General features: G+C 43.5%; 1 protein-coding gene across 2 annotated transcripts; it reads left to right on the top strand.

The window, feature by feature from the left end:
- Positions 1-57: 57 nt before the first annotated feature.
- Positions 58-15,369, top strand: Pigx (phosphatidylinositol glycan anchor biosynthesis, class X). Of its 2 annotated transcripts, none has more exons than NM_001111025.1 (6): positions 58-309; positions 2,722-2,785; positions 7,300-7,441; positions 12,278-12,491; positions 14,448-14,548; positions 15,159-15,369. In NM_001111025.1, exons 1-6 carry the CDS (start codon positions 216-218, stop codon positions 15,300-15,302), a joined length of 759 nt encoding a protein of 252 aa, NP_001104495.1. In that variant the 5' UTR covers positions 58-215; the 3' UTR covers positions 15,303-15,369. The 2 variants fall into 2 exon arrangements, with proteins under 2 accessions (NP_001104495.1, NP_077784.2); NM_024464.3 differs by having other exon boundaries at positions 58-315.
- Positions 15,370-16,999: the final 1,630 nt, after the last annotated feature.

Here is a 16,999-nt window from a genome sequence, read left to right as displayed (position 1 = left end):
AGCCTCTCGCCCCGCCCCGGCCGGGATGACGAGGGGCGGGGCCAGGGGGCTGGCCTCTCCGGAACCTGGAGTTGTAGGGAGATCCTAGGGTGGAAGTGTTAGCCGAGTTCTGTTCGGGTCATCGGGAAAGGTGAGCGCGCGCTCAGCGTGCTCAGATTCCTTCGGTGACCGCAGCTTGCCCCGAGCGCCCCTTTCGGGCGTCGGGCTCCGGCGTCCTGGCTGCCGGCGCTGTGGCCTGGCTGCTCCTTTGGGCAGCCTGGCTGGTCGGCAGGCTCGCCGCGGACTTCAGCGACGCCCCTTTCAGCGCTGGTAAAGGTCAGGGGGCTGAGCGAGTGTGTGCGGAGCTGGGGCGGAGGTGGGGAGCACCCGCGGCGCCTGGGGTACCCGAGGCCGGAGGAAGTTAGCAACAAAGGCCCTGTGCGCCCTTCCCTCCTTGTGATCTTTGCTGGGGGTCCCATCCCGGGCTTCAGAGCCGGGCTTTGTCTTTCCAAGGCGGGACTGGCCACGCTGTGACCCAAGTACGAAACAAGTACAGCAAGCCACGAAGTATCTTGGGGTGCTTATGGTTCCCCTGAAGATGCCTTGTGCTGCCTGAGAGGCAGTGAACCCTCGGCATCCAGCGAAGTGTGAGAATGCCCAAACAGCATGTATGGGAGAAGGGGTGAGGTGATGTGTTGTGTGACATACTTCCCAGGGACACACGCACGCACGCACACACGCACAACCTGCTCACTCCAGAAAGGTAACCTTTGTACCAGTGTCCAGTTTGGTAAACCAATGATTTTTTTTTTTTAATTGGGGCTACTATTAGAAATATGGGTGAGGGGCTACTTACTAGAAGCAAGGATAACTCAAAAGAAGCTGCATCAGTAGAAAGATAAAATGGGTGAGTCCTGAAAACTGCAACCCTGGAGCTCACTAAGCGACTTCCAGACAGCTCTTCAGTCCTAACACTAGTTTCCCCCCTCCCATCTCTTTTTCTCTGCAGTTTGCCCCCAGCAACTGTTGACTCGCTTTTATATTGTAGGACCCTCAAGCGTCTCCCAACTGCTTATTCTCCTGGCTTCATGTTGCTGAGTAACAGGTTTATCAGTGATTCACACTCTTATTTTAATGTTCTTCCCACACATTTCTTGCCAGTGTTTTAGAGCAGGGTACCTGGCTACTGAACCTTTAGGGTTTGTTTGTTTCTTAATATTTGATACTTGAGAAATGGTCTTTCTTGGAACTTGGTATGTAGACCAAACTGAGTGCTGGAACCAAAGGTGGTGCCATCTCACCAGTCTTGAACTTTTAGTCACTGAGTAATAATAGTTTTAGTGAATCATTTTATGAAGATTTCTGCTTATTCCAAGTGTGTAAGTGAACTCACTGAATCTTCATGTGCCCCTCATTTTCTTGCCTTTTTTTTTTTAAAAAAAAAGCCTCTCCCAACATCTTCACAAAGTATCAGTGTACAATCTTCCCAGACTTGTAGACACGGGCATAAGAATACAGAAGTTGCTGTGTTGCTGTATCACGTATCAGACATGATTTAGTGAGCCAGAATAGTGTCTTAAGATCACATGAACAAGCCGGGAGTGGTGGCGCACGCCTTTAATCCCAGCACTCTGGAGGCAGAGGCAGGCGGATTTCTGAGTTCAAGGCCAGTCTGGTCTACAGAGTGAGTTCCAGAACATCCAGGGCTACACAGAGAAACCCTGTATTAAAAAAAAAAAAAAAAATCACATGAACAAAATCCTTTGTGTATGGAGCACTTTTTTGACTGCTTCTACATGTATTAAATGCCTGGGACAGCCACAGAGAGGCCTGGTCTACTTCAGAGGCACAGCTATTACATCATGGAAAGCTGACAAGCCGACTCCAGTGGCAGAGATTCTCAGCCTCACTGATGTACTGCCAGAAGTAGATCTCTATGGAGCTCAACCTGCGTACATTTAAATTTTTTAAATATTTTTTATTAGGTATTTTCCTCATTTACATTTCCAATGCTATCCCAAAAGTCCCCCATACCCTCCCCCCCACTCCCTTACCCACCCACTCTCACTTTTTGGCACTGGCGTTCCCCTGTACTGAGGCATATAAAGTTTGCACGACCAATGGGCCTCTCTTTCCACTGATGGCCGACTAGGCCATCTTTTGATACATATGCAGCTAGAGACAAGAGCTCCGGGGGGTACTGGCTAGTTCATATTGTTGTTCCACCTATAGGGTTGCAGATCCCTTTAGCTCCTTGGGTACTATCTCTAGCTCCTCCATTGGGGGCCCTGTGATCCATCCAATAGCTAACTGTGAGCATCCACTTCTGTGTTTGCTAGGCCCCGACATAGCCTCACAAGAGACAGCTATATCTGGGTCCTTTCAGCAAAATCTTGCTAGTGTATGCAATGGTTTCAGCGTTTGGAGGCTGATTATGGGATGGATCCCTGGATATGGCAGTCTCTAGATGGTCCATCCTTTTGTCTCTGCTCCAAACTTTGTCTCTGTAACTCCTTCCATGGGTGTTTTGTTTCCAATTGTAAGAAGGGGCAAAATGTCTACACTTTGGTCTTTGTTCTTCTTGAGTTTCATGTGTTTTGTAAACATTTAAATTTTTTACCTTGCGCTGTTAGGTGGTTAGACTTTTCTAGCAAGTAAAGCCGACTAGAGTAGTTATTTTCTAACTATTTAAGATTTCTCTCCCTGTGTGTATTTTCATTTGTAATGTCTTGATTTTTATAGGTGTAAGGGCCACTTGTTCTGAAATTATTTTAAGGCAAGAATTTTTGAAAGATGGTTTCCACAGGTAGGTTGCCCACTGATTTCTACTTATATTAAACAACTGCCTAATAATTATGGATAAACTGAACATTTGTTTCCTTTTTTTCTTTTTTTTTTTTTTTGCTTGTTTGTTTTGAGACGAGGTCTCATATAGCCCAGACTGGCCTCAAACTTGCCATGTAGCTTGGGATAACCTCAAACTCTTGATCCTCCTCTCATTCACCCCAGGGCTGAATTACAGATGTACGCCACTGAGCCTGGCTTTCTTAAAGTTACAGAGTAACAGATTTGTCATATGTGGTTCATATATTGAAGTGATTAAATGATTAAAATAATGGTGGATTAATAATTGCTTACTGTGTACATATATATGTGTAATTTTACTTTTAAGAAATGAAAGACGAGCCTACAGTGGTGGCCACGCCTTTAACCCGAGCACTTTGGAGGCAGAGGCAGGCGGATCTCTGAGTTCGAGGCCAGCCTGGTTTATGAGTGTGGTTTATTTTCCATTTAAGTAGTTACTAGATTGTGTGCTATTACTTCGAGTTTACTGCTTCTATTTCTTCTTTGATACCAGTCTTTTTCCTCCTCCTCTTCCTCCTCTTCCTCCTCTTCTCTCCCTCTTAAAGATTTATTTATTTATTTATTTATTAAGATTTATTTATTTCATTTATATGAGTACCCTGTAGCTGTCTTCAGACACTCCAGAAGAGGGCATCAGATCCCATTACAGATGGATGTGAGTCATCATGTAGTTGCTGGGATTTGAACTCAGGACCTCTGGAAGAGCAGTCAGTGCTCTTGAATACTGAGCCATCTCTCCAGCCCTAGTCTTTCTTCTTTCCGTGCTCCAGCTTCACACTTTGCTCTCACTGGCTCTGACTCCTTGGTCTCTCATGATTCAGTCTTTAATTGCTTTTAATTAGGCATTCAGAAATTTTACTGTACATCTTTTGAAGTTATAGTTAAGTCTTTAAAAAATGAAAAGCAAACAGAGCTGAGCAGTGAAATGGCGCAGCAGGTAAAGGTGCTTGCCCCAGGACTAACATGGTGGAAGGAGAGCGCTGAGTTCCACGAGTTGTCCTGTGACCTCCACATGTTAGCCATGGCAAGGGCATGCCCGCACATATATACACACACATAAAATAAATAATTATCCAAATCACTTCCCTTTCCCTCAGTAAGTTTCTGCTTATCTTTAAATCCTTGGACATGTTAGGTATATTTACAGATACATTAAATTTATTAGATTTATTTATTCTATGTATGTTTTGCCTATGTGTGTGTACCACATGCATGCTTGGTACCCATGGAAGACAGAAGATGGATAGCGTTGGATACCCCAGAACTGGAGTCACGGACAATAGTGAGCCGCCATGTGGATGCTAAGAATAAAACCCTGGTCCTCTGTACAAGCAACAAAAGCTCTTAATCTATGAGTCACATCTCCAGCCCCTTTTATGACTTTTAAGGTACACTTGCCCTTCCATTTCATAATATCATAAAGATAAGAGGTTTGGGGCGGTGGTGGCACATGCCTTTAATCCCAGCACTTGGGAGGCAGAGGCAGGCAGATGTCTGAGTTCGAGGCCAGCCTGGTCTACAGAGTGAGTTCCAGGATAGCCAGGGCTACCACAGAGAAACCCTGTCTCGAAAAACCAAAAGGAAAAAAAAAAAAAAAAAAACGAGTTATTTTTTTAAAAAAGGGGCTGGTGAGATGGCTCAGTGGGTAAGAGCACCCGACTACTCCCGAAGGTCCAACATTCAAATCCCAGCAACCACATGGTGGCTCACAACCACCCGTAATGAGATCTGATGCCCTCTTCTGGAGTGTCTGAAGACAGCTACAGTGTACTTACATATAATAAATAAATAAGTAAATAAATAAATAAATCTTTAAAAAAAAAAAGATAAGAGGTTTGCTCTGGCTCCTATTTCTGGATGTACAAGGTTGAAGTATGTCTTACGTTAGGGTTTCTAGTGCTGTGATTAAACACTGTGAACCCAAAGCCACATGGGGAGGAGGGGTTTATGTCATCTTACAACTCTTAGGTCACAGTCCAGAGACGTCAGTGCAGGAACCTGGAGGCAGGAACTGAAGCAGAGACTGTAGAAGAGTGCTGCTGACTGGCTTGCTCCACATGGCTTGTACAGTTTGCTGTCTTGTACAGCTGCCCAGGGATAGCACTGCCCACAGTAGGCTGGCCCTCTCACGTCAATCATCAGTTAAGACAGATTTGTCCACAGGCCAATCTGATGTAGACATTTTCTCATTTGATGTTGCCTCCTTCCATGTGACCCTAGCTTGTGTTGAGTAGACAAATAGATACTAAATAATAAAAACAAAACAAAACTCCTAACCTCCCCAAGAGGCCACACCTGGTAGTGACTTTCTTGCTGACCAGATCTAAAGGTAGCACTGTACATTCACATGACGAGACAGAAACAGCATGTCTGTGCCGGCCTCTTTCTGTTGACTGGTATTTTTTTTTTCTTTCTTTTTTTTTTTTTTTTTTTTTTTGGTCTTTTTTTTTTCTTGTTTTGGTTTTTTGGTTTTTTTGAGACAGGGTTTCTCTGTGTAGCCCTGGCTGTCCTGGAACTCACTTTGTAGACCAGGCTGGCCTTGAACTCAGACATCTGCCTGCCTCTGCCTCCCAAGTGCTGGGATTAAAGGTGTGAGCCACCACCGCCTGGTGACTGGTATTTTTCTTGCTGTTGTTCATGTTTTGACTCTCTACATGGTCAGGAGCGTGTGATGAATGTTGACCCTGTCAAAGCGCTGTTGTTTGTAGCTCTTGTTTTCTTCCTTTAGAGACTCTTGGGCTCTTCCTGCTGTCAGAGAAGGCTTTTATTTATCCGATTGAGCCTATAACCTTTCGTTTGTTTAGTACAGAGTTACGGAGGTCTTCACTTTGAGGCTAACTTCTCTAAGCCCTTATCCTGTTGGGGTCTGTACTGAATGCTTGTGTTTTATGTGGTGACCGGTCAGAACTCGATTGCTTTCTAATCTGGAATGAAGTTTTGGAATGCTTTAGTTCCCAGCTCCTTGGTCACTTTTTTGCTCAGGCTTCTGGACTTTCATCTTAGCATCCAAGAATTTCTATTTGGATTTTTAAATTTTATTTATTTAATTTTAATATAAGCTCTTTTCTGGACTTAATGCCGTGGCTTCCAGCCGCTCTGGTCTCTCATGACCTGTTTCGCTATTTTCTTAAGCAGAGCACCATACTGTACTTGGGTCTCCTCTGCACTGTGGTCCAGAATTTGCCTCTGGACAGAGAGCTGGGACAATTACACACCTTATTTTATGTCGGTGTTCGGCTTGTTTTGAGATAAGATCTCACCAAATAGCCTAAACTGGGTTTAAAGTTTCAGAGATCCTTCTGCATTGGCCCAAGAGCAGAAATTATAGGTACGTTCCCTCTTCCCCCAGTTTGTAGCCTATTTTAAACTAATTTTTATTATTATTTTAATTAATTAACTAATTAATTAACTTTTTATTTTATTTTTGTTTTTCAAGATAACCTCCTGGCTTAAACTAATTTTTAAAGAAGTTTATTTTAGCCAAGGATAGTAGTGCCTGCCTTTAATCCCAGCACTTTAATCAGAGGCAGGTAGATCTCTGTGAATTGGAGGCCAGCCTGTTCTACAGAGTGAATTCTAGGACAGCCAGGGCTACACAGAGAAACCCTGTCTTGAAAAACAAAAAACAAGCAAAAAGACTTATTGTGTGTATGTGTGTGTGTATGTATATGAGTACCTACTGAGTACATGAGTCCAGGTATGTGTGTATGTGTGTGATACCTGTAAGTATATGTATATGTGTGCAGGTGTGTATATATTTGTGGGTAAGTGTGTGCAGTTGTGCATGCCTGTGGCTATACTATATGAGTGCAGGTGTGTATATATGTGTACCTGTGAGTAAGTGTATGCAGCTGTGTGTGCCTGTAGGTGTGTGTACATGAGTGCAAGAATATGTGGGCCTGTGGGAATGTGTGAGTGTAGGTGCCTGAAGAGAGGCCTCTAGTCTCTTGGAGCTAGAGTTACAGGCTATGAGAGCAAACCTAGCATGGGTCTGAAACTGAACTCAGGTCCTCTGCAAGAGCAGCACTCTCTTAAGCACTGAGCCATCTCCATTCCTAAGTTAATGCTTGTAGAACTTCTGAAGTAAACAGTCTTTTCCTACACAGAGAACCCGTGTCGGCACCCTTATTGAAAGACACTGCTTTCCCCACCAATCATACTACAGGTCCTTCTCTGGGACATATTAACATAGGTGTGACTACTTTTGGATTTTATTCCTTCATGTTGATCTTCATCTGTTTTCACACTAGCACTTTGCTGTGGCTTTATGGCATGAGTTATGAAACATTTAATGGGTGATCTCCTGTGTTATTAGTATTTCATTTGACATGATAATCTATTTTTAGAAAATGAATTAGAAATATAGTGTCTATATTTATATTATGACTGTAATATAAATCTTTTTTATTTAATAACTGAGTGAGAAGATTTACTTTAAATATCCTTATCTTACAGAGACCTTTTAATAAAAGTGAAATTTGGAGAGAGCATTGAGGACCTACAGACCTGCCGGCTCCTAATTAAGCATTACATTCCACCAGGACTCTTTGTGGATCCCTATGAGTTGGCTTCACTACGAGAAAGGAACTTAACAGAGGTACAGATACTGGGGAACTTTTGTAGAGAAATTAACATAGGAACACTATGGTGTGGATTAAGGTAAGATGGTAGATAAAGCAACATTGTAGTTTTGTTCCAGTTCTTAAAGTACTTTTTTGCAATAGTGTAGGCATATCCTTCAACAAATGAGTGACAGTTGTCAGGACCAAGCCAACCTGAGGGAGTTGAATGCTTTGCAGGGGTATAGTTCATAGGCCAGTGACTAAGCAAGTTAATGTATACATGTGTGTCTCTGTCTCTGAGAAGATGAAGGTTAATAAAGAGCGATCAGCTTGGGTAATAGGAAAGACACTGGCTCCTGTGTATGCTGTGTTTGTGTACTGTATGTGCATGTGTGAAGGCCACAGGCTGCCATGGGATGTGTCCTCTATCTCTCCCTCTTCTGATTTGTGGCTGGGTCTCTTATTACTCTCCTATTGCCATGATAAAACACCATTACCAAGACAACTTACAAATGGAAGTTTAATTGGAGTTACGGTTCCAGAATCTATGGCAGGCTGAGGGCTCATACCCAAGCAGGAGGCCGAGCACACACTAGGGTTGTGGAGGCTTTTGAACCTAAAAGCCTGCTCCTCCCCTCGTGACCCCTGTGATTCCCCCACCTGCCTCTGTAAGGACACACCTGCTAGTCTTGCCACGGCCTCTCATTGAACCTGGGGCGTGGTCCTTTTGGTTAGACTGACTGACCAGCCAGATCAGAATCTACCTATCGCCCCTCCCATCCCTCACCAGCTCCAGGGTTACAGAGAGCAGGACTGGTCTGGCTTTTATATGGGTTCTAGAAAGCTGAACCGGGGGCTGGTGAGATGGCTCAGCAGGTAAGAGCACCTGACTGCTCTTCAGAAGGTCCTGAGTTCAAATCCCAGCAACCACATGGTGGCTCACAACCATCCATAACAAGATCTGACTCCCTCTTCTGGTGCATCTGAAGACAGCTACAGTGTACTTATATATAATAAATAAATATTAAAAAAAAAAGAAAAGAAAAGAAAGCTGAACTCGGGTCCTCAAGACATCTTCCAGATCTCAAGTATTTGGTGGCTAGTAACATAATAGGGGAAATGAAAAATAGTGTATTATAGAAAAGTAAAAATACGTCACAATTAGTAGGTTGCTGCTAAAACTGCTTAGGAAGAAACTCATAGTGCTGAATGACTGAATATATAAGAAAGATGAAAGACCTCAAGTAAATAAGGGTCTGGAGAGAAGGTTCAGTGGGTGGAATCATTTGCTCTACAAACATGAAGACCTGAGTTCAAGTCCCCACAACTCATGTAAAATCCAGGTGCTTGTGTGGAGAGAAGGGAGAGAGAGAAGAGGATTGAAGGTGACCCCCCAGAGGCTCACAGTCCAGCTAGGCAGTATGTCCCACATAAGCTGAAAGGCAAGAGCTGACTCTTGGGGTTGTTCTCCTGGTACCCAAATGTGCACATGGTGTGTTACACGTATATGTGCAAGTGCATGTGTGTGCAAGTGCGCACACACACACACATACATCTCAGCTAGGCCTCTTTAAGAAGAGCAAATGATCCGGGCATGGTGGCGCACACCTTTAATCCCAGCACTTGGGAGGCAGAGGCAGGCGGATTTCTGAGTTCGAGGCCAGCCTGGTCTACAGAGTGAGTTCCAGGAGAGCCAGGGCTACACAGTGAAACTCTGTCTCGAAAAACAAAACAAAACAAAACAAACAAACAAAAAAAAGAGCAAATGAAGAGGCTGAGAAATAGCTTAGTGGTAACAGTGATTGCTGCCCTTTGGTTTCCAGTTCACAGCTGCCTGTAAACTCCAGCTCCTGGAGGATCTGATGCCTGTGTAATAGGGAACAGAATTATTGCAACTTCATAAGCAAGAACAACTGGTATTATTATAGGCCAGCACATAAAGTTTCCACTTAGGAAAACAAATACCCTTTTAACAGTAAGTAGAATGAGCTGTAAAGTAATGAGCTCCCTTGTGGCCATTAAGCGTTAAAGTAGTGGCTGAATATTTGGTAAATCTCTTCTTGAGACAGTGGTTTAACGTGGTCGCTTCTGAGGTCCCTTAATGATTCATGTCTGTATATAACCCTGACATTTGCTAGTGGGTTGCTATTCCTGTGGGTAGGAGGGAAAGGACATGTAAGAGGCACGTAGGTTTTGCTGTCACAGCCAAATAGGAACATTATAATGCTTGCTGCAACCTAATGCTTGTGGTTTCTCCAGGGTGTGTCAGAACTTCGCATAGAAAATCTGAAGAGGGGCTGGAGAGATGGCTCAGTGGTTAAGAGCACCGACTGCTCTTCCAGAGGTCCTGAGTTCAATTCCCAGCAACCACATGGTGGCTCACAACCATCTGTATTGGGATCCGATGCCCTCTTCTGGTGTGTCTGAAGACAGAGTCAAGTATACTCATATAAAATAAATAAATCTTAAAAGAAAATGAATATAAAAATTAGTCAGGCAGTGGTGGCCCAAGCCATTAAAAAAAAAAGAAAATCTAAAGAGAAGGGAGGAGTGCATGAGGGTGTGTGTGCACTCTTGTGCACACATCCAGATACAGTCTTCATATCCCTGGGTAGGGACGCACATCCACTATCCCCGGATGTACATGTGTGTATATTCACATATATGTGTGTGCGTGTGTTTGTGTATGTCACATGAATATTGCTAAATAAATACATAATACAGGATTTCACTAGCTCTTGCTTATGATATCTGCAATAATTTTGTTTTCTATTACACTACAGATTCTCAAATATCAGAATGCACCCAAAGCCAGCTGTGGTACCACATGCCTGAAGCACCAACACTCAGGAGGCAGAGGCAGGTGATATCTGTGAGTTAGAAGGTAGCCTAGTCTACATAGAGTTCCAGACCAGCCAGGGATATATATGAATACGCAGATTTCCAGTACAACAAGCCTCTGCATCTCTGTATTTTCTCTCTTAGTGTAGAATATGTGCCCTTTTTTTGAGATACAATAGCCTGGATTGACCTGGAATTTGCTCACTATGTGCCCTGGCTAACTTTGAACTTGCCATCATCTCGGCTTAGCTTCTTAAGTTCTGGGATTATAGATATAGTGCCCCTTGCTTGGCTTAGGATATTTATTTTAAAATAGTTTTAAACACATTTTATTTTTGTTTGGTTAGTTTTGTTTTTTGAGTCAGGGTCTCACTATATAACCTAGGGTGGCCTGGAACTCATTATATAGACCAGGCTAGCCTTGAACTCATAGAAATCCACCTGCCTCTGCCTCCCAGGTGCTGGGATTAAAGGTGTACATCACAATGCTGGACTTTTAGCACAGTTTTAAAAACACATAATTATTTTATTTCATTTTTTCTTTCTTTTCTTTTGTTTCTGAGACAGGGTTTCTCTGTGTGGCCCTGGCTGTCCTGGAACTCACTCTAGACCAGGCTGGCCTCGAACTCAGAAATCCGCCTGCCTCTGCCTCCCAAGTGCTGGGATTAAAGGCGTGTGCCACCACTGCCCAGCTTATTTTATTTTTTTAAAGCTTTATTTTATTTTTAAGTGTGTGTGTGTATGTGTGTGTGTGTGTTGTGTGGATATGTGTATGTATGTGTGGGTGCCAGTGGAGGGCACGAGAGGGATTGGACTTCCTGGAGCTGGAGTTAACAGGCGGTCATGAGATGACCAACACGGGCACTGTGAACCAAACTCAAGTCCCCTCTAAGAGCTCCTAAACACTGAGCCATCTCTCTCTCTAGCACGTGTTTTATTTCGTGTTGTGTGTAGGTGTGCATCCCATGGCAGACGTAGAGGTCGGGGATTTACAACTTGTAAAAAAGATTTGTTTATATTTTTATTAGTGATTTTTTTTATGTTTGTGTGAGTGTATGCACATGCGTGTGTAGATGTTCACGGAGTCAAGAAGAGGGGGTTGGGTCTTTTGCAATTAGAGTTTGCAGGCATTTGTGCGTATCCATCATGGAAGCTAGGATTCAAAGGATGGTCTACAAGGTAGAGAAGCAGATGCTCTTAGCCACTGAGCCTTCTCTTTAGCCCAGCAGGAAGCTCTGTGGAGTCAGCTGAGTCCTCCACCACAGATGCCAGAGTTTAAAGTCAAGTTGTCAGACTTGCTTAGCAAGTCCTTTATCTATGGAACCATCTCCGAGGTTTTTTTTTTTTTTTAAAAAAATGTAATTTCCTGTTTGGGAATCTCGGTTCATACCTGCAGTTTTTTTAACACTTGGAAGTAAGAGGCGGGAGAATTGCAGGTTAAAGGCCAACCTGAGCTGCAGAGTAAATTTTAATCCAGCCTTAGCTAACCGGTGAGACACTCTTGTGGTGGGGGAGGGAGGGAGGAAGGAGAGAGAGAGTGTAATTTTTTGAAAGTGGCTAAATGTCGCCCAGCGGGAGATCTCTTGCCTGGAGTGTATAAAGTCCTGGTCTTGAGCCTCAGCACCTCGAAAATAAATCGTTTCCCACATTTCCACTCTGTACACAGGAGCGCACGCGCGCCCTAGAAAGTTCTGACCTTTGCTTGGCTTCCTGCCTGCACTGTTCTGTCTTACTCAGTACCTAACTTCACCAAAAAACAGGAAATGGCTGGGATGGTACCAGTCATTTTAACCGAACACAAGCTGGACGGTTTTTGTCAATGGTTGTTCCCTGGTCTCCTTTTATTAGTCCTGCATCATATCCTGTGTTCTCGCCATACAATCGAGGAATGGCCTCTGGCAGGATCCAGCTGTTGCTTCTGCCTGTGTGTACACCAGTCTTCCCTTCGGGTTTACTTTCTGTCTTTTTTAGTTTTCTTCATTCCTATTCCCCCCCCCCACCCCGATTGATATTTGTTTTCTCTCCCACAGGCAGTGATGCTATCAGAAAGTTTTAATATAGAAGCCCCCAACTACTTGTCCAATGAATCTGCAGTCCTCATTTATGCCCGGCAGGATGCACAGTGCATCGACTGCTTCCAGGCCTTTTTACCTGTGCACTATCGCTATCACCGGCCACATAAGAAAGATGGAGACACCCTCATTGTGGTCAACAACCCCGACTTACTGATGTACTGTGACCAAGGTGAGGGTTGAAAACGAGGAAAGGTGTGAGGGTCTAGTCAAGGACGGCAAATGCACTTTCCTTGGTGACTTTCTTGTTACAGTTTTAAACCCAGAGAAAAACACACACACACACACACACACACACACACACACACACACACACACGATGTAGGGGATTGTTGTAAGGCAAATACTGCCTGTGAGATAGCTCAGCAGGTAAGATGCTTGCGGGTAGGCCTGACCACCTTCATGGGTGCCCAAGACCCACATGATAGAAACGGACTCCTGCAAACTCTCCTTTGACCTCCACATTTGTGCATGGTGCACATGTACACACACACACACACACACACGCACACGCACATGCACACAATGTAATATTTTGTTGTTTTGGTTTTTTGTTTTGTTTTGTTTTGAGACAGGGTGTCTCTGTGTAACAACCCTGACTGTCCTGGAACTCACTTTAGACCAGGCTGGCCTTGAACTCAGAGATAAGCCTGCTTCTGCCTTCCAAATGCTGGGATTAAAGGCCTGTACTACCCCTGCCCTGCTCTAATTTTTATTTTTTATTTAATGAGAAACAGACCTCCCCCCGCTCCGCAGCTATTCCGTGTGTCCGACCCCTCTGTGCTCCAGGACGAGCAATGAGCTCACTCTAACACTTGCTTCCTCTCTTATGCTAAGATGTTTTAAATTGTATTGATATTTGCGTCTGTGTGTGGATATGGGGGCCTCCCTCGGAGTACAGTGTCCAGATTGCCCAGAAGTTGGTGTCGAATTCCCTGGAGGAGCTGCAGTTAAGGGCAGTTGTGAGCTACCCACCATGCTTGCTGGGAACCAAATTCGGGTTCTCTGGGAGAGTGGGAAATGCTCTTAACCTCTGACCCTTCCTCCTCCCCATCCCCAGCCCTCAGTTCTTAATGGGAATCATTTACTTCCTGGTGTTTTTGAGACAGGGTTTCTCAGTGTAGTGGTGACTGACCTGGAACTCAGGGATCTGCCTGCCTTTGCCTCTTGAGTGCTGGGATTAAAAGTATACAACACCATGCCTGGGTCTGTCTCCCTTTGCAAAAATATAAGGGGGGAAAACTAGGTGTTTGTATACTTTAAAAACTCAGGATGTAGAAGCAGCTGGGATCAGGAGTTGAAGGACCATCTTTGCCTCCGTAGTGAGTACAAGGCTAATTTAGGCGACATGAAATTGTTGTCAAACAGCAAACTAAAAGTCCTCTTCTTTGATTATTTCTTCATAGAGCCTCAGCATGGAGGCCTGTTCTTTAGTTTAAAAAGCTCTTTGAGATTTTGACTTTTCCTGGTCTCCAACAGTGTTGTTACTATTAACTTAAGTGGAGAGGGGATTTTAATCTTACATTGTCTCTGATGTGAGCATTAAGACTTTTCTCTCTGCTCACGTTCTTTTTCCAGTCATGCTTTCTGTTCCCTTTAATGACACCATTTCTTATCTAAATGAACTCTGAAGCAGTTTTTCCCCCGAGAAGACACAGAATTCTGCTACTGTCTGCTGTGGTCTGAGGTCCTTCATAGGAATGAATGTTTGACATGGAAACTCATTAGGCTGTGTGTGTACCGAGGATGCGGTCTTACTTTTCTGAATATAATTCAGATACTTCAGAACAGGTTTTTGAAACAATAGGTCTGTTTTTCTGAAGTGATCCTTCAAAAAAGAGGTAACATTATATTTTTAGTGGAATTAGTTAACAAGTCATGTTTGAGTCTGTGATCACCACTGCAACTTCACATCTTAGGCATCGATCGACCTAAGAAAGCACACCAGCACACTAGCCTCTGGCAGATGGCTCCCAAACATCCACAGTGTGTACTGAAATGTTTGCATTCTCATATCATATCCTAGCAGGAATAACTCCTGGTGAAGTGCAAGACAGCTATAGCCTTGAATCTAAATACAAGTTTTCTGACATCTTGTCCCTCCCCTTCCCCCCATTTTCTTTTTCAGAGTTTCCAATTTTGAAATGCTGGGCTCAGTCAGAAGTAGCAGCTCCTTGTGCTTTGAAGAGTGAGGAGATCTGCCAGTGGAAAAGCATGCAGTACAAATCAGTAAGACGCTTTACTCTGCTCTCAAATAGCGCTGCCTCATTTCAAAGTCTGTCCGCTGTATTTAAAGTGTTAGCACGTTTCTAATACAGAACACTTTGGCTGCTTTAATATTGTTTATTTGCTAACGGTGGCCACAGTAGGCAAAGTCAGTATCATTTAAATCGGGAGCTGTAGGGCAGTCCCTTGCCTCATTGGTTCAGAATACAACATAGCTGGCCCCCTTTGTCAAGGTGTGAAATGGCAAGGAAAAGCAGTGCAAACCTATTCGGTCTCCTCAACAGGAGGACTAGAGGTTTAAGGTGTAAGGGTGTCCTCAGCTACGCAGTGAGTTGGAGCCCAGGACCGTGACTTGCTCCCTTAGCAGCGATCAGCTGCCCAGAGCTCCTTCAGTAGCAGTGAGGCCTTAGAGGTAACTCCAGCTGCTGAGAGCAGGTGGAGGTGACAGCCATGTGCAGAAGTATGCACATTACAGCTGTCTCCACACCTTCTGGCTCTTGGTCTCTTTGTGCCCCTCTTGTGAGAAGTTCTCAGAGCCTTAAATGGTAGGCGCCTGATGTAGGTGATCCGTGCACCTGAATGCCTCTAATTTTCTCTTCCCCTCTCTCCACAGATACTTAAGAATTTGACAGTGCAGGTTCCAGTGGGACTGACTATACATACCTCTTTAGTGTGTTCTGTGACGCTGCTCATTACGATTCTGTGTTCTACTTTGATCCTTTTAGCTGTTTTCAAATATGGCCACTTTTCCCTGTAAGTTTTGTACAGCTAAGTGTTTTCTATGAACCTAATAAATGAGACAAGAGTGCTCTTTTCAGAACTAACTGGTTAGTTTGTCTTCATTAATCGTCAAAATTGTGTTTGCCAGGCAGATCTCTGTCAGTTCATGGCCAGCCCGGTCTGTATTGTGAGACACTGTTTGGAAAAACAAACAACAAAAATGTTTTGTTTCCCAGAGGAAATTTGGGGTCATTGTCAGATAATTGAAAATTTTAGTATTCTGTTATATAACCTTCAAGTGTTCTTTGGTAGTCTAGTAGAGAACATTTCATTGTGTTAAATTCATACTTAGAAGTGACTGTCTACATTTGCTATAGAAAAATAAGTTCATTATTTATTAGTGTCAAATTATTCTTGTTTTGCGAATAGAACATTTTAATTCACACTAAACATGGAGATACCTTTATAATTAAGAATAAAGTAATTTAGATAATTATTTACAAAAAATGCAGTTAAACAAAAAACAAATAGTCTTGATTTAGTGTTACACTTGGTAGAAACAAAATAGGGACATAAATGCTACAGGTTAATTAATAAACACACTCTACAGCTAAGGGAGACATGTCAGTGAAGTGCTCACCACATAAGCATGAAGACCTGAGTTCATTCCCCAACATCCCTGTAAAACACTGTATATGGTGAATGCTTATAGTCTCAGTCCTGGAGTGTGTATGGGTGTATTGTAGTGTGGAGGTGGGGGGTCGGGAGGGGTGAGGACAGGAAAATCCCAGGAGCTGCCTGGCCAGCCAGCCTAGACTGACTAGTGAGCCCCAGGTTCAAGGCAGAGACTTGGATCAAAAACTAAAAACATTAAGTGGATAGCTCCTGGGAACACCTACTACCCAATGTTGACTTCTGGCCTTTACAGTCATGCACATGTGTACACACACATCCCTTTAGAATAAGAATGTTGGCCTAGTGTGGTACATGCCTTTGATCCAGCCCTTGGGAGGCAGAAGCAAGAGTCTGAGTGTATTGACATTGTTTTGTGTTGAGTGATGGGAGCTCTTTACATACTTACAGTTTCTTACTCTGCTGTAGTCTTTTAGTGTTTTTATGAGAATAAATCATTCATAATTTTACATATAAGATTTGATTTGTTACAACAATCCTTATTGATTTAAATGTTAGAAGGGGCAACCCAGTGCCATAAAGTTAGTAATATTAAAAATCTTTTTTGTTATTATTTTTTTATTTTGTTTTTTCTAGACAGGGTTTCTCCTGCTTCTGCCTCCACCTCTGCCTCTTAAGTCCTGTGATTAAAAGTGTGTGCCACCATCAGAAATCTTTAAAATGACTATAAAGTTTCAAACTAATCGAGTTCCATACCTGGGTGTTTTTTTTTTTTTTTAATATATATAAGAAAGAATTCCTAACTGGGTGTGGTATCACCTGACTGTAGTTTTCTACTGTGAAGTCGAAGTCAAAAAGAGGATCTGGGCCAGGCGTGGTGGTGCACGCCTTTAATCCCAGCACTTGGGAGGCAGAGGCAGGCAGATTTCTGAGTTCGAGGCCAGCCTGGTCTACAAAGTGAGTTCCAGGACAGCCAGGGCTACACAGAGAAACCCTGTCTCATAAAACAAAAAAAAAAAAAAGGCACAGTTGTGCCTTCACAGAGGCAGACTCCACTAGACTCACCATCAGGAATTTTTTGAGCCAGGCATAGTGGCTCAT

The sequence above is a fragment of the Mus musculus genome, chromosome 16 (assembly GCF_000001635.26).
Source record: "Mus musculus strain C57BL/6J chromosome 16, GRCm38.p6 C57BL/6J".
Taxonomy (NCBI): Eukaryota; Metazoa; Chordata; class Mammalia; order Rodentia; family Muridae; genus Mus; species Mus musculus.
The sequence above is the reverse complement of the archived record's forward strand: the minus strand, read 5'-3'. Positions and strand labels throughout refer to the sequence as shown.